This window comes from Chionomys nivalis, chromosome 15 (assembly GCF_950005125.1).
Source record: "Chionomys nivalis chromosome 15, mChiNiv1.1, whole genome shotgun sequence".
NCBI classification, from domain to species: Eukaryota; Metazoa; Chordata; class Mammalia; order Rodentia; family Cricetidae; genus Chionomys; species Chionomys nivalis.
In genome coordinates, this window is record NC_080100.1 from 38,128,364 (window position 1) to 38,151,726 (window position 23,363).

The following is a 23,363-nucleotide window of genomic DNA, read 5'->3' on the forward strand; positions in this document are numbered from 1 at the left end:
AAATTAAAGAGAAAAAGAAAAAACTTAGCAATAAGAAAAACTTTAACATAAGAAAATTCCTTATTTTCCCAAGATTACATGGATTACCACAAATCTTTATTTAGTCTCTTACCATATTTAAAGGTGTTCAGATTTGTAAATGTAAACCTCTAAAACAAGTTCCCAACAACTATATGCAAATATTTCACCAGAAACATTACCTTAAATTTCATTTGAAGAGTTTAGTCCTTAAAAAGGTATCTAGGGATAAATTTTCAAGAAAAAGATTCTAATAAACTTTACTGAGGACACCCAGTGGATAAATGTTTGAATTACACAATTTAAAAGATTCTCATTTCTCTAAGAGCATAGACATGCAAATTATACTTCTTCATGCAGCAGTTTAAACTAAGTAAATTATTTTCTTTTTCTCATTAGTGTCTTGATTGTTTTTAACCTGTCTTTATTATTCTGAATTCTGCCTTGGGCCCAAACATAAAATGTGTGGTATGACAATAACCAGAGGCCAAATTTGCTGTCTGAAGGACCAAGATGGGAGTTCCAGAAAAGTGGGCAATCACAGCAAAGATGGAGATCAGAAGGAGAGTCCATAAAACAGTTCACAAACTCCAGGACTCATCCTTGAATGCAACATGCATGGATCCAATCCTGAATACCCCGCAAAAGAATTTCCAGACTCAACCACATGTCACTTAGGTCACTGTCTGGCCAGTGAGAGTCATGCACTGGGGAAGACCTAGTGGTTTTGAAGCACAGCCTACAGAGAGGTAGGAACCATAGCCTATATCGAAGTTACTACTGAAACAAAAATATCAACATTCTTCATAAAGAACGCCATACCCTGCAAGTGTTCAAAATATTCAGGATGCAATTCAAAATTATTTATTCTGCATATGAAGAACCATGGGAATTACAACTTCCATGGGGAAAGGCTTCAATCAAGAGGAGCTACAGCTGAGACAGCATGGCTTTGGAGCCACACCTCAAGGCAGTCGTAGAAAATGCTTGTGCGAGAGATTATAAACAGGTCCACACTCACTCAACGGATTCAGTAGCAGATGGAAACTGGCACAAGCTAACAACATATAGGGAAAGATTTGGGGAGAGGACATAATAGAACTTTAGGGACCAAAGGAACAAGTAAAAGAGGACTAAGGTTAATCTAACCAGACTCCAGAAGGACAGGAGAAAGAACACAGGGCAGGCAGCACAGCCGGAAGGAAAAGTGACTAGAAACTCGCTGTGAACCTACGAACTTGAGAAGTAAAACAGATGCATGTAGAGTAAACCCAGAGAAAGCTACATCTAGATACACCACAGCCAAATTGCTGACAACTAAAGACAACTTTAAAGCAACCAACTCATATAGATAGATATCAATCTATCTATAAAGAAAAAAAGATGACTTGGATGACAATCTGTGGAGCCATCGGATGTTATGGTGGCTTGAAAAGGTATGGCCCCCATAGACTCATGTTTGAATGCTTGACCTATAGGAAGTGGCACTATTAGATGCATTGTTGTAGGAGGTGTGTCACTGTGGGGGTGGGCTTTGAGGTCTCAGACTTGGCTCCTCCAGGGTTGAACATAAAGCAGAAAAGTCTCACATCCCATCAATGGTCTCAATCCAAGCACAGCTAGTACCATTTTATTATAAACACAGAAGACAACTGGTCGGGAAAAAAGTGTTTGGTGTTGCTAAGATACAAGTTTGCAGGCAGAAACACAAAATTGTGCTTTGGAAATAACACTTCACAGAAAAATGAAATCTGCTGTCAGGTAGATTAACACAGTGGGACCTCTTGTTCTGAACTCTTATTTTCTAATGAAACAAGAAATTTAGGTCACAATGTTGACAAAGACCTTAGGGCTTCCTTAGACCAAGGATATTTGGACATTAAGACTTGAATCCCACATTTGCAGATCCTCTGTGGCTTACTTACTTAAATTATTATAAGACTAACTATTACCTACAAGGAGAAAAAGTGTAATGCTGTTTTTAAAAAAGTCTTATTTAGCTGAAATTAAAGGTGAAGTAAACACGATCATTCATTTCCCAATGTTTCCTTTGCTGAATATAATGAAGAAACCCCAGAACTAGTTGGTGTAACAAGTCACATAATCAGAAAGATGGGCAATCCTAATGTTAGGTTCTTGTTGTCTCTGAAATGAAAACTTCTGGCTATGTGTCCAAGAATGCAGAAGTGAGTTAGAAAGGAGTCATTTCCCCACGGACTGATGAGAGAGAGAACACCAGGAGCAGATACAAACAGCTCCGATCATGTTTAGAACTCAGCAAAATGAGGCTATAAAAAGGTTGCCTGTTAACTCATTTAGTTAAAACAATTTAAATACATTTTGGAAGATATTATTCTAAATATAGAACACTAAAATGTAAAAATGAACGCAATATAATTATATTTCAGTATATAAAGCATATTTGTTGAAAGCAGACAATTTGTTGGTTTTGTTTGTTTCTCAATGATCCAGGAAGCCTGGAATCGTCTTTCAGTGGTCTCTAATTCTTAGTATTGGTGAGCTTTGGTAATTCGCTCACCTTGAGCGAGTCAGATCTGTGACTCACAGACTGACTAGAATATGACAAAAATGATGAGCGAGAAGTCCCGAGATTAGGTGAAGAGGCTGCCTCCTACCTTCCGCTGCAGTGTGCTTTGGTGAAAAGTCAGTTGTCATGTTCAGGGATCCTATGGGGTATTTCAAAATAGTGCAAAATTACAGGTACAGCTTCCCCTTTGGAAAATCTGGAGTACGCCACCAGCATTCGACCCACAAGGCATATACCTGAGCCTCAAACGCCACACATCCGATCAATTTCTTCGATAATTCCCAGCTCTATTCATTTCAACCTCACTCCCTGAATGAACACCCATCAGCTCTCCAGGAAGCGACAGTTCCCTAACTCGACCCACTCCCACTTCCAACTTCATTCTTCAAGCAGACGGCAAGCTACGGTAATTGTGACCGGCGTTCCACCTTCAGACTTCGCTCTACGTGCACACGCGGGTCTTCCTCTCTGGCACCGGCCGACTTCTTCATCTTCGGACCAAAGGTCCTGCCATCCTAAGTCCCTGCTCGGGAGTTTCACTCCGCACGTTAGAGGAAAAGACAAGGCGTCCCCTACCTCCGTGTGGACTGCGCTCTCCGCAAACGAAGAGGGTCCTCCAAACCCAACTGTCGAGCGGACAGAAAACTCAACATCTCGGTTCCGCTCAACGGCTCGAGGCCCGGGTGCCGCCATGACACAACTTGGCCCGAGGTGTAACAACACGGTCTCCCATTGGCTCATACGCGATGTGACGTAACCAACGGGGAACGGCGTTACTTGGAGGCGCGAGAACGCGAACCTGAGCGGTGGGCGGGGCCTCGTGTAGGCGGGCCCTCCCGGCCGGCGCGAGTCCCGGGACCCTGAGCTGCGCGCGGCGGCATGGGCTGGTGGCGGTCTGTGCTGCGCTCCTTGTGGAGCTCTCTGTCGAAGGAGGTGAGGGAGCACGTAGGCACGGACCATCTGGGGAACAAATACTACTACATCGCCCAGTACAAGAACTGGAGAGGTGAGAGCGAGGAGCGGCTGCGGGTCGGTGCGCCTCCCGGGCCGGTGCCTGTCGCCGCTATCCGGGGCCGGGCCTCGGGTGTCCCGGCCCCCTCTCCCTGCGTCCGAGGGCTAGGTCGTTGCCTTGGGTGACGAAGCCTGGACCGAGTCCTCTAAGATTTGCCAGAGGTGCTTGAAAAGCATCGGGCAAAGCTTTTGCATCAGTACCCAGCCAGCCTGGTCTTCTGCTCCTGGCTGTCCTCAGAATTTACGTTTTCCTGTGGCGCTGTGGCTGGGGCGCTTGCCCTTGTCACCATCCTTATCTTGTAACTATGAAGTATCCACACACACAGATCTTTTCTAATTAGCAGTTCCCGTTTCTTTTCCAGGGAGTCTGCGTCCCAAGACCCTGTGCAGGTCGATTTCAGAAAAGTAACTCTAAAGATGTTTTCAAGAAGTGGAGCGTGTTGTTTGGGGAGCTAAGAGGGCTTCATTTTAGCCAGGCGGCGGTGCCACACACCCTTAATCCCAGCATTTGGGAGACTGAGGCAAGGAATCTCAGAGTTCGAGGCCAGCCTGGGCTACAGAGCCAGTTCTAGAATAGCCAGAGAAATCCCATTTCGAAAAACAAAACAAACAAAAGAGGTGTTCCTTTTTGCTGTTGTTGTTTGACACCATGCCGCATAGCGGCTTTCACAGCGTCTTCTGCTTTTCTCTATTGCTCCAGTATAGAGTCTCAGACGTGGAAGAGGAAAGAAGTTGGGATAGAACCTCAGCTCTGACCGAAGTAGCTGAGGGACAAGTCATTTATTCTCGCCTTGTCTCAGTGATCTTACGTTAAAGAGACAGTAATAGTGTCACTACTTGGGACACCTGAAGACCCATTTAACACTGTTTTCCTTTACTTCTCACACTTATTAACTATGCCAATTGTTTATGTAAAATTGTTTTTACTTAACTTTTAAAAAAGATTTTAAATTTTTATGTTGTGCTGCTTGCATTTATGTATATATGCCATAGAGGTCAGAAGAGGGCATTTCCTGGAACTGGAGTTAAAGATGGGAGATGGGATTTGAACCTTTGTCTTCTGTTAGTGCAGCAATCACTCTTAACCTCTGAGCCATCTCTCTCCTGACCCTGCTCAGCCCTTTTCTATAACTCACTACCGTGGACTTTTTTTTTTAACCTACTGAGCATTTAAATATGGTCTCCTTGCTTCCTATACCCAGACAACCACGGATCTGATTTCTGACATGATGGACTGATTGTTCTGCGAAAACATATAGTAACTCTTCAGATTTCTTTCTGAATTCTTCAATTATGATAATTTTGAAATTCACCCTCCTGTGTACCAAAATGTTAGCTCTATGCTAATGTTCCAATGTATGGAATGTAATGTAGTTTGCTTATTCATTCACCAGTTCACAAATCTTTAGATTATTACCAGTTTAAGGCTGCCACAAATTAATCATTAACATCCGTCTAGTTAAGGCTTTATATAGATAAAGTTCAGCTCTCTTTTAAAGGGTCTGCAAGGAGAATGGCTTTACCAGCCAGTAGATGGATGTATGCTTCATTTTGTAAGAAATAAAATGACCATGGTGGTGCACACCTTTAATCCCAGTACTTGGGAGGCAGAGGCAGGTGGATCTCTGAGAGTTAGAGGCCAGCCTGATCGACAGAGTGAGTTCCAGGACAGCCAGAGCTACACAGAGAAACATTGTCTCAAAAGAAAAAAGAAAAGGAAGGAAGGGAGGAAGGAAACAGACAAAGTGACCCTATCAAGCTGGGTGTGGTGGCACACACCTTTAATCCCAGTTTGAGGCCAGCCTGGTCAACAGAGTGAGTTCTAGGACAGCCAGGGACACACAGAGAAACCCTTTCTCGAAGAACAAAAACAAACAAACAAAAGTACTGATATCATTGTGTATCACCAGCAGCCAGACTAGAGGGTTCCCTTGTTTCTTTTTCAGTTAATTAGTTGGTTCCTCCTGAAATCTGTTTTTCTGTACACTCCTTTTACTATGAATAAATGATTTTGTTTTGTTTTTTGTTTCCAAGGACTAAGGAAATGGCCCACTGTTTATGATACTCGTTCAGCAAACAGGAGGGTCTGAGTTTCAATCCCCAGCAGCTGCATAAATAGCTAGGCATGGCCGCGTGTGAGCCAGGCATGACTGTGTATATCTGGCAACCCTAGCATTTCAGGAACAGGCAGGCAGCTCTAACAGATGGTTGGTGGATGGTCAGGCAGACTAGCCAGGAGGCAAGTTTCCAACTCAGAGACTGTGTCTCAAGGTAATAAAGTAGAGAATGTAAGGGAAACATCTGCCGTCCAGCTCTGCCTTCCATGTGTGTGTGCACAGGCATGTACACTGGCACACTCAGGTGTGTGCAATGCACACAGAACTCACACAGTACAAGCTTTCTTTCCAAATTCAAATGCTATAAATTGGTCCACATCTCACATTTTGACATGTCAGAGATTGATCTAACCATGAGTCAGGACACGGAACAGGTACTGCCTTCAGCATCTCCCACATGCTACCCTTAGTAGTTATTCTCTCAGTTCCTAACTTTGGCAGCTGATTATTGTATCAATCATCATTTTGTCTTTATGAGAATATTATTCAGAGACAGTCATAACATATGTAACTTTTTGAAAATGGCACCTTCTATTCTGCCTAATAATGCCTTTGAGAGTCATTGTATGTTTCAGTGGTTGGTGTATACGTGTGTGTGTGTGTGTGTGTCTGTGTGTGTATAAAATTGCTGACTAGTACTCCATGCCAAGGATACACTGTAGTTTGTACATTGATCCATTGATGACCATTTGGGCTGCTTCCAACTTAGGGGGCTTAGGGATAGAATTGCCATAAACATTCGCATGTGGATTTTGCATGAACGTTTGTTTTCATTTCTCTAGAGGCATGACTGATTTTTAGCCTTTTATAACACTTATTAATCTCCATACAAGCTCAGTAGCTCCAACTTTCTCTGTAAAATGTAAACAAAAAAAAATACTTACCTGGCATCAGGAGACATTTTTGGAACTCAAGAAATAAATTAAATAATGTCTCTTTAAGAGAGTTAGATTTAATGTCACAGTCTACTTGAGTTGAATTTGGACTTGGTTCTTTGATTTATCACTTAGGGTTTTCAGCATAAGGAGTGTTCATATATTTTGTTTTATTTGTTTAGAAATTTATTGTGTTTGATATTATGAAGGGTACTTTTCTTCTTTGAAGCAGCCTTCCTATGTAGTTTTGACTGGTCTGGAGCTCATTGTGTAAAGCAGCCTGACCATGATCTCAAAGAGGTCCACCTGCCTCTGCTGTCCCAGTGATGGGATTTTTATTTACCTTCTTTGTTTGCATGAGGGCGTGTGTGTCTGTGTGTATGTTCCTGTGCACATGCCTGTGTATGGAAACCAGAGATCAATGTCAGCGTCTTCAGTCACTGCCTTCCCAGAGCGCTCTGCTACAGCTGGATTGGCCGGCCAGCACATCCTAGGAATCCTCCTGTCTCCACCTCCTCAGCACTGAGATTTCAGGAATATGCTGCGGAGCTGGCTTTTTACATGGGTGCTGGGGAATTGAACTCGGGTCCTCACACTAAAACAGCAAGCACTTTAACCATGGAACCATTTTTTCTAACCCAGTTTTAAAGGTTCCCTTTGTAAGCTTAATAGTTCCTTGCTCTTCTCTGATAGTTCAGAGAACTAAGCTAAAATTGCAAAAGCTGAAACTTCGATTGACTTAATTAATAATTACTTGTTTATTTACTTATTGTGTGTGTGTGTGTGTGTGTGTGTCATGCCTGTGCCACAGTGAACTTGTGGATGTCACAAGACAGTTTGGGATTGTCTGTTCTCTCCCTCCACTATATGGGTTTTGGGGTTCACACTCAGGTCGTCAGGCTTGGAAGCAAGCACCTTTGCTTTTGGAACCATCTGACTGACCCATGGCCTTATTTTTAAATCTGTTTTAGGCTTACAGAAAAGCTGTTTGGAAGCTACTAACAGTCTCTTTACACTACCGGTGTCTTGCATTGGTGTGTTCCCCGTTTTCTCCATCCCACTTAATCTGTAGTGATCACTTAGTTTTTACTGTCTTTGTAGTTTCATTTTTTTCTAAGATGCCATAGAGTTGTAATTACGTATATAACCCTCTTAGATTGGCTTTTCACTTAATATACATTTACATTATTTCCTTTTTGTGTGTGTGAGACATAATGGTTCTCTTCCTTGTCTTTTTTCTGTTGATTATATGTTAGAATATGTTTATTGACTTTTTAAGATTAGTAGACTTTATTTTATGTATTTATTTTAAAGTTATGGGTTTTTTTAAAGATTTTATTTATTTCTATTATATGTGTTTTGCTGTTTGGGTGTTTTGCCTGTTTGTATGTCTGTGCCTGCTTTGCCTAGGAGGCTAATGAGGGTGTCAGGTCCTCTGGAGCTGAAGTTATGAACTTGCCATGCAGATGCTGGGAACTGAACCTCAATCCTATGGAAGTGCAGCCAGTGCTGAGCCATCTCTCCAGCCATATTTTCATTTCTCTTTATAGCTATTTCTGCCCCCCCCCCCACGTGTGTTTGTATGTCAGTAGTATATGGGTGCCCACAGAGGCCAGAAGAGGGCATAGGATCCTCTAGAGCTAGTTATAGGAGACTGTACCAGGGTGGCTGTTGAGGACACTGATCTCAGTGAAGGTTTTAGACCTATTTATGGGACATTGATCCATTTTATAGTATAGCTCTGAGCCTCTTTTATATATAAGTTGAGCAGGATTTGGGGAGATAATGAGGTAAACATGAATCAATGGTTTTATGCATTTGAATTTTACATGGTTGTATTGTAACACAAGTTAGGAATACATTTTCTTCCATTTTCGTTCTCACTGTCTCATAACCTCCAGTCTTTTCTCTGTCATTTTCGTGAATTTAAATTAACTGTAGTTACCATTCTTTCATTGAATGTTGAATATTTAATATCTTTATACCCAGACACAGGAAACTCAGCTAAATATGGGGAAATGAAACGATGACCCCATGTTTAAATGAGAGTATTACCTAGTTGGTGGGTACTGCAAAGGCAGTATTACATGAATTACCTTTTGTCCAGAATTCTAAAAGTCAAAACAAAACAAACCACATAAATGGATGAAGTATTTCAAAGAATATTAGAATAGGTAATTAAGATACAATAAAATAAATGAGTCAGGTTAGCCTTGGAGTAATAAATATGCTTACCAGAAATAAGAGTGGCTGTACATGGTGCAGTCACCCTCTTGTATGGGCCAGGTCGGGACCTGCCCTTCAGACCCGCTAAATGGAGTTTATTACATCATCAGACTTCTGAGGGATGCTTAGCTTTACAGTTTCCCTTTAGAATCATCATCTAACTATTCAAAGCCTGTGCATCCACTGTTGTGTTTCTAGTAAAGGTGCATTGACTGGAAGATCTCAGCCTATTCACATTCATTATCTAATGGCTCACCATTATTGGGAACAGTTACAAAGAATATGGAAAGGTAAACACTCAGAACTGAACGTCTAGCTTCTTTTTTTCGTAAATATTTGGAAGGTGGTAATAAGGTTCCCTGGAGGAACCCTGATTGCTCTTCGGGCTGACGATGGAGGGGGACTTGATTGGGGAAGGGGGAGGGAAATGGGAGGTGGTGGCGGGGAGGAGGCAGAAATCTTTAATAAATTAATTAATTAATTAATTAATTAAAAAAAAATAAGGTTCCCTGGAATGGCGTGCTTAACTCTTCAGCGTTTGGGACGAATGAAAATATTTCCGTTTTTCCAGCAGATGGCAGCATTGTTCCAAAAATCAAGGTTGACAGTTTCTTTACTTTTTTTCTTTAAACTGATTTGAAGGAATGATCGCCTCCCTCACACACCCAGGTGGGATCAGAGTGTTTATTTACCTCAACAGCAGCAAAACATAATGAACATGGGAGGAAAGAGAAATACACAAGATAGACAGAGGACAATGGGTAACATGGCAGTAATATCATATCATTTGCTATCAGTAGTTTTCCTCCAGGATTTCTTCCTTTTTTTTAAAAAAAAAAAATGTTTCCTGGATCCCCTCAGTTGTGTATGAAGTTCACACACTTAAATACTAATGGTATTTTGGCAAAGAGGGAAAGACCCACTGTTTGCCCTCTGGCTTTCAAATGAGATTCAGCAACTGAATCCTAATCTTGATTTTCCTGCCAGGGGAGTGTGGGATCTTAGAGCTGAAATGGAGACTAATTATGGGTGATTGACAAACTGTGTTATATCTATTTTTAAATGAGGCCAAAAGTATTTCCTGGAAATGAGTTGCTAGCTCTCTGTCTCCGAGGGTTTCATAGCTGCTTTATGTTAGGACAGTGTGATCAGTATCAGTACTGATCATCGTATCTAGTAAATGCTGTGTGCAGACTGACTTCTTACATTTGTCAGGAGACACTGCCTTTGTGGGAAAATTACAGGACTTAAGAAAAACAAGAATGTTGCTTCGTTAAAGCCACTCAATTGTATCGTGTTTACCCAGGGCCCAGTTTCTCCAGTATTCTAAAACAGATTGATTGGTTTCCTTGTCTGACTCTCAGAGAGCTGCTCAGGCCAACAAGTCATCTCAGCTGCTGCTCAAGGCCAAACTACCTTCCCAGTTACCAACTGCGATGCTTATTAGATGTCACAGTTGAGTGAGGGCTGGTGTAAATAGCTTCAGAATTACGTGGCAGGCTTCATTATTTAGGTTTTTTCTATTTTAACATTTTTTTTAAAATCCATCTTTACAAAATGGTGTGTGGAATGTATACATTTAAAAAATACCTTGAATGATTTTTTTAAATAGCTCGAATAATTTCAATCATGCTTTTATCTTGCTGTCTAATTGGCTCCATCTTGTGGTGTAAATAACAAACTGCACCCTTTGCCCTAAATGCTGATTAATTTTTCCAACTTAGCTGAATACTTCACATAGAATTATTTATATTGCCTCATTTATTAAGACACAAGGCATTAAACATACATTAGTTGCATCTGTGTCTCTCTAGGGCTTTGCTCTGAAAACCACCCCCCCTTTAATGTATTTTCTGTCTTCTTCAATGTTGGTTCCACCTTAGGGTTCCTTAAGATCCAGAAGCCATTTGTATAGTGGGTAAATAGAATTATTAAATGCATGAATTTAAGCTGCTCATGAATATACATAGCATTCAATAACCCTTGAAATATGTGTATAAGGTGGGTTGGTGGTGGCTCACGCCTTTAATCCCAGTACTCAGAGACAGAGGCAGGCGAATCTCTGTGAGTTTGAAGCCAGCCTGGTCTACAGAGTGAGTTCCAGGACAGCCAGGGCTACGCAGAGGAAACCTGCCTCAAGAAAACTAAAACAAAAAGTATCTAAGGAGTTTTATGATGGTGGTGTGAGAAATGGAGATGTTTGTCATGAAAAGAAAGTGTAAATCTTCAGAAACATAGCCCCTAATTACAGCTGTAAGATGGTTGCTACAATTCAGAATGAATTAAGTATTTTCTCACTATCAGCTTTCCTTAGGTTTCTTTTGAGAAAGTTGTATGTAGCTGTACTGGTCGGGATTATGTTGACGGTTATGATAGCACGATGTGACATTCTTAAGTGTGCCTCTTAATGAAAGTAAGAAGTGGTTTTTTTCTTTTCAAAATTTGCGGGAATTATCATTTCTTCTAAACTTTTATAATGCTCTTTAATATATTCATTATTGTTTGAATTATTTTTCATATTCCCATCCTGCACTCTTGACTATGTTCTTAATTAAAAATCGATAGTGTTCTTGTAATTCTGTATTACTTTCTTAGACTTTGTGAAGCTCTTTCTAGTATGTAGCATAATTTAGTGCTTGCATTGTAGACTGTGCTAACATGTATATTGACTCACATAATTACTATTTTTCCTTTTTTAGTGAGAATACCTCAAGCCCCATAGCAAATGTCAGGTTCGTAGTGCGTGGTTTGGTTTCAGCCATAGCCACCAGTCCATGTAGTCAACATGTTCTTCCATCCTATCCACCCCAGCTCCCAGCATAACTCACCACCTCCTGAGAAGCAGCATTATTTTATGTCTTCGAGTTAACTGATTTTGTATTTCACATATTTGTGAGATTGTATTGTATTTGTCTTTCTTTGCCTATCTCATTTTTTTTTAGCACATTCTCTGTGGTTGTTTGAATAGGTTTGACTTATGTGTTTGAATGCTTGGTCGTAAGGAGTGGAACTGTTACGAGGTATGACCTTGTTGGACGGGCAGGCTTTGAGGTCTCATATATGCTCAAGCTACGCCCAGGATGGGGCAGTTCATTTTTTGTTGCCTACAGATCAAGATGTAGCGCTCTCAGCTCCTTCTCCAGCCCCGTGCCCGCCTGCATGCTGCCATGCTTCTCACCGTGATGATAGTGGGCTAAACCTCTACCCAGCCAGCACCAGTGAAATGTTTTCCCTTACAAGAGTTGCTGTGGTCGTGGTCTCTCTTCACAGCAATAGAATCCCTAGGATGTTCTCCAGATCTATCATTTGGCTGCTCCCACTTCCTGCATAAGCCCTACTCAAATAGCACCACCAACTGGGGACCAAGTGTTCAAAGCCTCTGGGGGACATTTCTCATTCAAACTACTTCCACATAATATCCTTTAAGCTTGTTTGTGATGTCACAGATAGAATTTGTGATTCCCTTTTAAACAGCTAAGCAATAGTACATGATGTATACACACTGTATTTTCTTTATTCAGTATCTGTTGATGATGGACATTCAGGTTGAATAATATTGTGTAACATAGGAGTGCCGGTCACTTCGTCAGCTTGGTGACACTATAACAAAACACATGGTGCAGGCTGCTTGTGAAGTAAAAAGTTTATTTCAGCTCGTAGTTGTGGAGCTTAGGGCCTCGGTTGGACAGGCAACTTCATCAGCTTGGCCCTCTCCTGAAGTTAATCATGGTGGGAGCATGTATCAGACCAAGGAATCATGCCTTAAGGCAGAAAGGTGTGGAGTATACCACCAGGGCCCTGTGGTCCCTTTTAAAGGCTCACAAAGGCGTGTGTGTGTGTGTGTGTGTGTGTGTGTGTGTTTTAGAGAAGACTGTGTTGGGAGATCGCAGTTTGTATGACCCCATTATCTGGGGTTGCTGGTTTGGTTTTGTTTTTTGAGGTGAGATACTAAAAGCAGTTTAAGGACCGTCCTGAGGATTCTTGTTTAAGCAGTTGCGGGAGGAACAAGACTGAGGAAGACAGACCACATCTTCAATCTTTTCCACTTGAGATTTTGGTTAGACATCTAAATAGAGATATCCAGTACATTGTATAAATTAGCCCGAAATTCAGAAGTCTGATTTGGACATAGAAATTTGCACGCTACTGGCAAGGGCAAGAGCAGATGGTTGAAGTCAGTTAGAAATGGTGGCTGGGAAGTGTTGCTAGCTGTCATTTGAGCTGTGGCGGGTTAAGACTGAAGGTGGTGGGAGGCTGGCTTGTTCTACACGGACTCTGAAGACAGGATCTAATATCATAGCATACCTCGAGTTTCTGTGTATCACTTTCTTCAGAACTGTGGCTTTAACTTTTTCCTAGGGCGGCATGAACAACATCTGCTCAGTTCAGATAGGGTACTAATGACAGAACAAAGATGGGGCCCTCTCCAAGTCCAGCCTGATGAGCCAGCGAGTTTAATTGGGGTTCCTTACAGGATCACAAGTGAGGAGTTCTTAGAGATGTATGTTAACCTAGGGCAGCTAATCCACTCAAGAGTCACTCTCCCTCTCCAGCAACCATTAACCACCTATGTGTTTATTATTCTAATCGATGCCATTAATTAAAAGGATATAGCCATGTCAAGTCCAGAACATTTTACAGCAGAAACTGAGAGTAGTGAGATCTACTTCTAAGTAATAAAAATGATTATTGTTTTTAAGTAGATTAAATCTTTTAAAAGATGACATCATGAAGTATAAATTTTTTAATTTTATTAAATTGGATTTTTTAGTATAGTATCTATTTACTGTAATTCTTGTCTTGTTGTTTCCTTTTGGTTTCTTAAAATAGGAATTCACTGCATAACCCATGCTGGCCTGGCACTCCTAATACAGACTGGGCTGGTTTCAAACTTGTAATCTTCCTGCCTCTCTCATGAGTGGTGGTTTACACCACACTCAGCATTTTACTTTAATTCAAATATCTAATGTGGTGGACTTTGATTAGCATTTATGTGATTACTTTAGTTTCTCTTAATCTAAAGTCAGAACCTTTCTGGGTATGTGCATAGGCTTTCTATTCATTCATTTCTTTAAACCTTTCAAACGCTCCTGAAATGAAGTTTTTATACTTTTCTGTTGTCAGCACCCCAGTGATGCCAGTATACAGCAGCTATTTCGTTAGTGCTTATTAACACTGATATGGACCTGGGAGATAGACTTTGGCTTATCTTGCCTCATTACCTTTCTGGCAGAGTTTCCACAGCCTTCTCTTGAAGCAGAATACAGAGGAAAGCAGTCCTTTTGAGGATATGCAAGTCCTTGAGGTGTGTCCTTGTAAACCTGAAGGATTTCCTTGGCATTTTACCTTGTACAGTTGACTTCCTTTTGGTGCGGAGTCCTGGTAGTCTGTCCTTGAGACTGAATTTCATACATTCTGTCTCTGCATGTCTTTGTAGAATGTTCGGCCACACTCCAGCCTACTGAGATGGTCTTTATCATAATAGCATCCTCAGGGACAATCCACATGTACGTTAATGTCAGAAGCAGTGCTGCAAATGCCTGATCTCCCCGGTCAGTGCACTTATTGTGAGTTGTAACTAAGCACACAATGCTGTTCAGTGTTGAGAACAGCGGGGAGTTAGGAACGTGGTAGAACAGGACTTCCTGAACTACGATTTTAGCTATTAGGTGATTAATAAGAATAAAGGAGAAAAGAATAATTTTCTGTACTTTTTGGTATGCTATAAAGATTAAGAACACATAATTTGTTCCTATGCCTTTTCTTCCTTAAAATGATCTGAAAATTAGTCTCCAGGAAGCTTCAAAAACATCTTTGGGACTGGCTAGATGGTTTAGTGACTAAAGGTGCTTGCAGCTAAACCTGACGACCTTGGTTTATTACCTAGAACCCACAGGGTCAAAGGAGAGGAGACTCCCACAAATTGTCCTCAAACCTCTACAAGCGTGCTATGATGTGTGTGTGTGTGTACAGACACATACATAGAATAAATGTAATTTACAATTTTAAAAAGTGTTTGGATTTTCTCCCGTCACTACATTAGCCCTTTGCTATGTACTAGTTCCTCAGTTCATAAGCTGGAGAACATAAGGGCATGGGAGTACATACTCACACAACTTTTAATAAAGCCTTTATAACAGAGACCTAAATATAAGAGCGTGTTTCACACGGACTGAGCGTGAGTGGTATGAGTGTGCTCGTGATAGCTACGGGTGCCATGCTTATGTGGTGAGCTGCTTCTTGGTCCTTTGCTCTAAGTTTATTGACTGTTGTTTAAAGTGGTATAGATTTCCTGAAAATAGAAACTTGTGCCTTTCCTTCTTTTGTTATCTTTCTCCTTCCAGCAATGGCAACCTGAAGAGAAAGAGATTAGTAATTCTGTCACAGGGCCATAGAAACTTCTGCTGGAGTGCCTGAAACTGATTGGTGAGACCCTAAGGAACTTCCTTTCCCTTCATGTCAGCTCCAGGAAGAGGGTGCTGAAACCAGTGTCAGCTCAGAGTATCATCCCTGTGATGGTGTAGCTCAGGTTCCAGGTGTGACTGTAATAAGCTGATGGGAAGTCTTTGATCTCGCAGTATTTCAGATTTAGACCCTTAAGCATTGGAGCACTTACACAGTTTAAGTAGATAAATCTTACTAAAGGATGCCAGTACTGTTGAGTGGGAAAGAATAGACTTCGACAAGTGGTACTGAGACACCATATGCAAAATGGATAACTGTTGACGTAGGAGTTAAGCTTATAAAACATCTAAAAGTAGTGCCTGTGGGTAAACCTCCTTAACCTTAGAGTCGATGTATAATAATAATTAGACAGGCTTCCTAAAGCACAAATGACAGGAAATTAGATTTCATCAACATTAGACCTGTATTCATCGAAGACATTGTCCGGAAAGTTAATAGACAACTTACAGGAGGGAGAAAATACCTGTACTCCTATAGTGTATCTAGCATCTAAAGTTAGAACTGGGTTAACTCGGTGATGGAAAGAATGGGGACAAAAAGGCAATGGAGACCATTAGACCTTCCTGTAAAGATGATACACAATGGCTAACGAGCTCATAGAAATATGGCCATCTTCCTTCTTTGAAAAAGTAGAAATCAAGAACTTTATCACCTCTCTGATTTCAAAGAGGACAAAACGTGAGTTAGGCCTGGTAGCATTGGCCTTTTATAATCCTGGCTACTTGGGAGACCAAGCAGGAGGTTACAGTTTTAGGCCTGCCAGTGAATTTGCTTCAAAGTAACCTCAAGGCAAGCCTGAGTTACTTAGGGAGACCTTGCCTTGAACCAAATAGTCATTTATTAATGATAATGAAGATGATTAATAATAATAATAATAATAAAATAAGACAAAAGGGCTAGGTGATGGGGCTGTGGCTGAGTTGTAGAATGCTTGTCTAGTATATGCCAGGCTCTAGGTTCAAGTTCTGGTCTGAAAAAAAAGAAAACGATGGCGAGGGTAGGAAATCGGAACTCTCTACTATCCTGGTGAGAGTTGATGATGGTGTACTGCTGGGGAAATGTTTAGTGGCCCCTCAGTGTTTAGCGTTAAATCCCCACCCAGATCATCAATTCCACTACTGGATGTGTGTCCAAAAAGAAAGTATACTCAGGCAAATGCCTTAAAACAATGTTCACAGAAGTCAAAATGGAGAAGCGTCCCAAGTGTCCATCGACAGAAGAAGGATAAACAAAATGTGATACTCCTAATTCATGCCTGCTGCAGTGAGGATGGACCAGTGAGTGTCTTGTGCAAAGTGAAAGAAGCCAAACAAAGACTGATACTGTGCGATTTCATTTATCTGCCTTACCAGAGGGATAGATACACTTGGGCAGAAGAACCGCTGGGACTGCAGGGAACTGTGATGCACAAGTGGCAGCTTACAACTTAGGGATTTGTTTTCCTTTTGGGATGATGGAACTACTTTGGAACTGGGTAAGGGAGTGAATGTATTGCGAGTGCACTTTTTACCACTGCTTTTTCCACTTTAAAATAGTAAAATCTATGTTATGTGGATTTTATCTCAGTTAAAAGTAACAAATCAACCTGTAATTCCAGCTGCAAGGGATTCAGTATCCCTTTCTACCCTCCAAGGACACTGCACTTAATACACAAACCCACACACAGACATACTTAAATGCACATAAAAATAAGCAAAATGCTATATGAGGGCAAGTTCTAGCAATGTGGCTTGGCCATCTAAACCAGATCAAGACAGGGATAGATAGGACTGGCAGTGAATTAAAAGTATTCTGAAGAATGTACACTATTTTCTAGTGAGACTTGTATAAGGGATAAGTTTAGAAACTTGATTAGGCCTAAAAAAATGTTAAATTTCCATCCTGCCTGGCACACTCAGCAAAAGGTGAACAATTAAGTTGTATTAACACAGATGAATAATGCTGTTCATATTAGTATTTTTAAAGTACTGTGTGTTTTGGAAAACTATGCTGTAGAATTTTTTTTCTGGAACTATTTAGCTAAAGTTCTTTAAAAATTAAAAATTCTGGGGCTGGAAAGATGGCTCAGCAGTTAAGAACACTGGTGTGCTGATTTTTTAAGGTTGAGATATGTTTGTAGTATACAGCAGAAGGCTGGGGTTCTGTTTTTTTACCTATTCTGTTAGCCTGTGTCTTTTTATAAGTGAATTGAGTCCATTGATAGTAAGAGATATTAATGAGCAGTGATTGTTATAACCCCGGAGAAGCTAGGTAAAAAGGAGGACCCTAAGAGGGACACACATGGAGGGCCATCTTCTGGGTAAACTGGGAGACAAGATGGATGGGAGGGGATGGGGAATGGTAACAGGAGGGATTGAGATTGCTGAGTGGAAGATTGGCGAAGAGGGAGAGCAATGAGAGAAATATCTTGATAGAGCCGTTATAGGCTTAGGGGGAAACCTGGTGCTAGGGAAATTCCCAGGAATCCACAAGATTGACCCCAGATAAGAATCCTAGCAATAGTGGAGAGGGTGCCTGAACTGGCCTTCCCCTGCAATCAGATTAGTGACTACCCCAGTTGTTATTATAGAACCTACATCCAGTAACTGATGGAAGCAGATGCAGTGATCCACAGCCAAACACCGGGCTGAGCTCCTGGAGTTCAGTTGAAGAGAAGGAGGAGGGATCATATGAGCAAGGGAGGGGATCAAGATCGTGATGGGGAGAACCACGGAGACAGCTGACCGATACAGTGGGAACTCACGGACTCTGGACTGACAGCTAGGAAACCTTCATGGGCCTGAACTAGGCCCTCTGAATGTGGGTGAAAGTTATATGACTTGATCTGTTTGGGGCGGGGGGGGGGTCTGTTAGTGGGACCAGGTGCATGAACTGACATTTTGGATCCCATTCCCTATGGTGGAATACCTTACTCAGCTTTGATACAGGGGTGATGGGCTTGGTCCTGCCTCAACTTAATGTGCTAGACATTGTTGACTCCCCAAGGGAGACCTTACCCTCTCTGAGGAGTAGATGGGGCGGGAGAGAAGGGGAATGAGGGGGAAGTGGAGTTGGTATGTAAAAAAATTTCTAAACAAAAAAATAAATTAACTGGAAAAAAAAAAGAACACTTGGTGTTTTTCCAGAGGATCTGGGCTTGATTCCCAGCACCTCTATAGTGGGCCACAATGAGCTAGAACTCCACTTCCAGGGGGTCTGATCCCCCCTTCTGGCCTTTGCTGGCACCAGACACACGTCTAGAGCATAGACACATATTCAATCAAAACACCTGTACACATAGAAAATTAAAATAAAAATAAAACATTAATATCTTAATAATATATTTTGCTTTATTATAAGCTTTTGATTTTATAATAGAAAATTTGATAATGTTTACAATTCTAGAAAAATTTTCTTTTTTGGTCTGGAATTCACATAATGAATTTTGGCAGACTAAATAAAAATGTTAGAGGACAGCATAAAGGAAAAATTGAAATATAGTTATAATTGCTTGCTAAGGAGTATAATAAAACTCAGTGGAGAATCAGTGCTTCTATTATTTGTTAGCATGAAAAATCTGCAAACCCTCACAAATCTGAGCGAGTGAAGTGAACATCCCTTTCAGTGGGCATGTGTGGATTTAATGATAACTGTGCACTACATGGTTCTACTAATGGCACTGAGACATTTTGCTGTCACATTGAGATGCTATGTTGATGGAGGGAAGCTCAGCCTCTTGACTGTCTCATCTGCCTCTCGAGTACTAATACATTCAGCACTAAGTGGTGTGCTTAATGCTTTACTCATAAGTTATCTTATTTTGTGTTTAATGTTAATAAATGTTGATAGGAAGTCATACAGATATAATCTTAGGCATGTTTCTCTAATGATAATACAAAAGAGAGACAGACAGAGAGAGAGAGAAAGAGAGAGAGAGAGAGAGAGAGAGAGAGAGAGAGAGAGAGAGAGAGAGAAATTTGCAGTCAGCAAGATGGCTTAACTGGGAAGGACACTTTCTACTAGCTTGATGCCCCTCTGGCCTCTACATACATGCCATGGCATAACACAAGAGAATGTGTGTGTGTTTGTGCTCATACACAATAAATAAATAAACATTCGTAAAAATAAATTTAGTTAGAAAAGTCAAACTTACTGAAATGGAAACAGTGCTTCCTTTTGGAGTTGACCCTTTTGACCTGCCATCAGCCTGCAGAATGGAGGAACTGGGAACTGTGTATACATCCTCGCTGGGTCAATTGCAACTTCTCACTCAGCTCTTTGATGGGTCATCCATCAGCTTCGTCTGACATCCCGTGACCAGTGACTGCTGGAGAGGGAGCATCTAGCATACACAGAAGTTTGCACATGAGTGTGCGGTAGGTCATAGATCAGCGAGAGGCCCAGGCATGTTAACAGCAGACTAGCTGCAGCTGGTAAGAGAGGTGCTACAAGTTGAGCGTGAGGGATAGGAACAGCACAGCTTTGGAATGAGGCGGAGGGACAAAGTATGACTTCTGGTCCACCTTCTTTCTCATTCTGTGAATCATTACCGCATCACACTATGGCCTTTTTCTGACGACAGCCTCTCTTTGGGCATCCAGCCACCACACGATACTATTCTCAAGGTTCTATTCTTATCCTCCTTCCTTGGCAGAAATACCCCAGGGGAAGAAGCCAACACTGCTCCCCATCCCCAATTACTTTCTAACTATTTCTCCTATCCCATATCCCCAGCTATTCCCCTCAAGGCTTTTCTTTCTCTAATAAGTCCAGATGGGCCCACCTTCTTTTTACTTTTGCTTTTACGTTGTATTTGTCTTCCTGTGTATTTAATGAGCTCTTCCCTACTCCACAATTGCCTGCGTTTAAAAATGATTGCAAGGGTGCAAAGAAGGGTTCGCAGCAGTTCCCCATGCAACTTTTATTTCTAAACTAAATACTACTTATAAATACCATTGTGAAGCTTGTGAATCAGCATTCCAGACTTGTAATTGTGCCCATGTGCTGTCTGCTTTCCATTAATATCTGGTGGCATTGCACTGAACATATTTTTCTCACCTGTGCCATTCTGACAGTCTGGGAGACAGACTATTGGTCTCAAGGTAGTGAATCCTTATTAAATATAGTTTGGTTGGAAGCTATGTGTGATAAATATTCTATCTCTTTAGATATTAAAGCTTATTACATTGTGATGAATGATTTAATAAATAAAAGGAAGTCAGCTCTGTTACCACTGCGATGTCTTATATTAGAGACATTTTTCCCTTTGTGTTTTTCTCTTTTAGACACTAACCTCAGGACTTGGCATCTCAGGCATCATCTATAGCCCCTGGTCAGACCTTCCTGTAATGTCACCCTTTGTGACACGACCATCGCTGGTCCGGTGCCAGCTCAGATTATCTCTAAAAGTGAAACAAGGTGGCAAACCCTGCTTGTTTTGTTTGCCCTCAAACCCGGTGTTCTCTCCAGCTGGATTAGGACCTGGAGGAAATGCTGATGGAAGGATGGCGGGAGCTCCAGCAGTGGACAGGGTGGGCCTGGAGACGACCAGAACAGTACTGCCACTGTCCCTTTCCAGCTCATCTTCACAGGCTCGCTTAACTTTAAGTCACCTTGTAGGCTTTTTATTCCCCTACTCGTGACTCCTTTCTAGTCCTCGCTTAAGATCAGTAATGTGGTCTTGTTCAATATCCGACTCACTCATCTGTTGGATTAGGGAAAGAGGACATTTGCTCCTAATCCTTTAGGGTCTTAATATTATTTCATATTCATTCTGATTTAAGATTCTGAAAATGTGGTTTTGTGTTTCAAAATCTATCACGGTTTAATCATTGCAGAAGTTCAAGGGCATTGGAAAAAGTATAATTTATGGTTCCCTTCCTTCTCAGCATGAATAACTTCAAATTCAGTAAAGTGCTGCTTTGGCTTTTCTTCCCCAAATGGTTTACTTCTCCGACTCACTTCAGTAGTTGCCTATTTTCCTTTCAGAAATGTCTGTTCTCTCACCAGGACACTAAAACACTGTGCAGATGTACAGTTGGATACAATGATGCCAATATAATATATGCACTGTTCAATAATTTATTTTGTATCTGGAGTGATGCATCTGTTTCCTTCTTGTGGGAGGGGGTTTGAGCCTCATTTTCAATGTCATTTTAGGTACTGGTCCAATTCTTCCATCCAGTTAACCAAAAATGAAAATTTCCATCTGTTCAATTGCCATTCAGAGGAATGTTTTATCTCTGAAGCACATTATGACAACTAAAATTGACAGCATAATCAGTCTGAGTTTTTTTCTCTTTCATTCCTCTTCATATTCTCTTGAGCTTTAACAAGAAAGGAGTCCTTTTTTCTTTTTTCTTTTTTCTTTTTTTAATAGCTGCCCAAGAATTAGGGAGCTGATTTTCTTCTCTCCAGTAGCTATAGACCAGCAGAGCATGCATGGCTGTTGTCCGCTGTTCAGTGCTTCATTATATGTATTTTTTCTGTCCATTAGTAACCCTACTTGTTAGCTAAATGCTGTTAGCAGAACAATACAAACAGAGTTCTGTTTCTTAAGAGTAGATGTCTGCCGTGCTATGTAGTGTTCCCTTGCACTCCCAGATTCTCTCCAATTGGAAGGAATAGTTACAGGCTGATCTTTATTGATTAGTATGTAATTTTTAAAAGAATCTAGCTAAGGAAATCTTTGTAATATACTTGTAAAGCTTTTTTAATTTTTAAAGACTTGGAAACATTGTTCCAAATAGCTTTATTGCTGAAATAACAGAAATGGTTCCTTTCCTGTACTGTTAACATTGGAATTTAAGTTAGCCAGTTAATGAAGAAATTTTAGATGCAATGAATAACCTGTGGTTCTATCTACCAATTGCAGAGCTAAGTTGCTGGAGGAGTAACAGGATCAGAATAAAATAGTTGGTTCTTGTGACAATTTCCTAATATATTATAAACACCAATACACGGGGACCAGCTGTGTTGAACTCTATAGATAGCTATTTTTTTAATGTCTATACTTTAATAAATACCTCTGATGCCTGTACTTCTTCTTGTGTTCTCAAAGAATTATGATGCTTTGCATAATAATAACTAGCACTTTTCTGTCTTATATAATATTTGCACCACAGCCTTTGAAGTCTCTGCATTTGCATGGTTGCACACACTAAGTTTGTCTTTATTCTCCCTTAGCCTGTGCTATTGGCTTATAGATTTCTCATTGCCTACCTAATGTTTCATGCACCTCTGTATAACAGCCATGTCAATTACCCAATGGAAAGTACTGCTTTAAAACTGTAGGAATTAATGTTTTCTTGTGATATAAAAGCCTGATAGAATGGACAGCCAGCTGTAGGCTGTTCAATATATGGAACATTTTTGCAGCGTGATTGTGAGGCCTGTTGGAATATCATATAAAAGGATAAAGAGAACGCTTGAGTGTGTGAAACATTACCGCTGAAGGATTCCAGCTTTGCATTAGATTTTTTCTTTATTGACATGAAATATTTGTACATTTTATGATAGATTGAATAAATTTAAATATCCTGTCGTTAGGATCTGAGGATCTGAGTAATTCGGTAATTAAAATGTTACTGATGTCTTACTCTTACTTCTCAGTCCCGTGAATGAACAGGTTTTTAGGGGTGTGCAGTACTAAAGACATAGTCATATGCTTTAAGAGGAGTGCAATCTATTACCATACCAGTCCTTTCTTTTTAAATTCATTTTAAGCTACTCTCCTTAATGACCTAAAACAACAAAGAAGTTGAGAGAAAGAGAAGGAGGCTTTGGGAGGAAGACGGTGGATGGGAAAGATGTAAGGAAGATGTTGCGTAGCTGGGGGAGGATGGGAAGGAAGAAGGATGAGGGCTCTGGGGACTGTTGGTCACGTTTAAAGGTTGGGAATGAGTTGCTGTAGAGTTTAGAAGTCCTCTTCTTTTCTTCCACTAGTTCTGGGGAAGACTTATAAACAAAAACAAGCCATGACTCTTGAAATCAGAGTAGGAACTTTCTTAAATGGGAAGACGGTGGGTAGGATTGCGACAGTGCCATGGAAGACAGTGGTATGAGCTGGTTTGTCCTTTTAGGTGCTCGCGTGCTGCTTTTGTCACTCTGGCACCTAAAAAGTCA

General features: G+C 40.9%; 2 protein-coding genes across 5 annotated transcripts in view; one reads left to right on the forward strand and one right to left on the reverse strand.

Moving 5' to 3' along the window:
* Ercc8 (ERCC excision repair 8, CSA ubiquitin ligase complex subunit) overlaps nt 1-3,262 on the reverse strand; it is a 38,270-nt gene extending 35,008 nt beyond the window's left edge. The window contains exon 1 of one of the 4 annotated variants that reach the window (XM_057790167.1): nt 3,143-3,262. In XM_057790167.1, the coding sequence (XP_057646150.1) occupies nt 3,143-3,219 (77 nt within the window). In that variant the 5' untranslated portion in view covers nt 3,220-3,262. Of the gene's footprint in view, nt 1-2,802; nt 2,928-3,142 lie in introns of those variants that run through there. The other 3 variants (XM_057790171.1, XM_057790169.1, XM_057790170.1) reach the window with 3 other exon arrangements.
* A 130-nt stretch (nt 3,263-3,392) lies between these two features.
* Ndufaf2 (NADH:ubiquinone oxidoreductase complex assembly factor 2) overlaps nt 3,393-23,363 on the forward strand; it is a 114,848-nt gene continuing 94,877 nt past the window's right edge. The window contains exon 1 of the mRNA XM_057789825.1: nt 3,393-3,572. Coding sequence (XP_057645808.1) covers nt 3,446-3,572 — 127 coding nt within the window. The 5' untranslated portion in view covers nt 3,393-3,445. The remainder of the gene's footprint in view (nt 3,573-23,363) is intronic.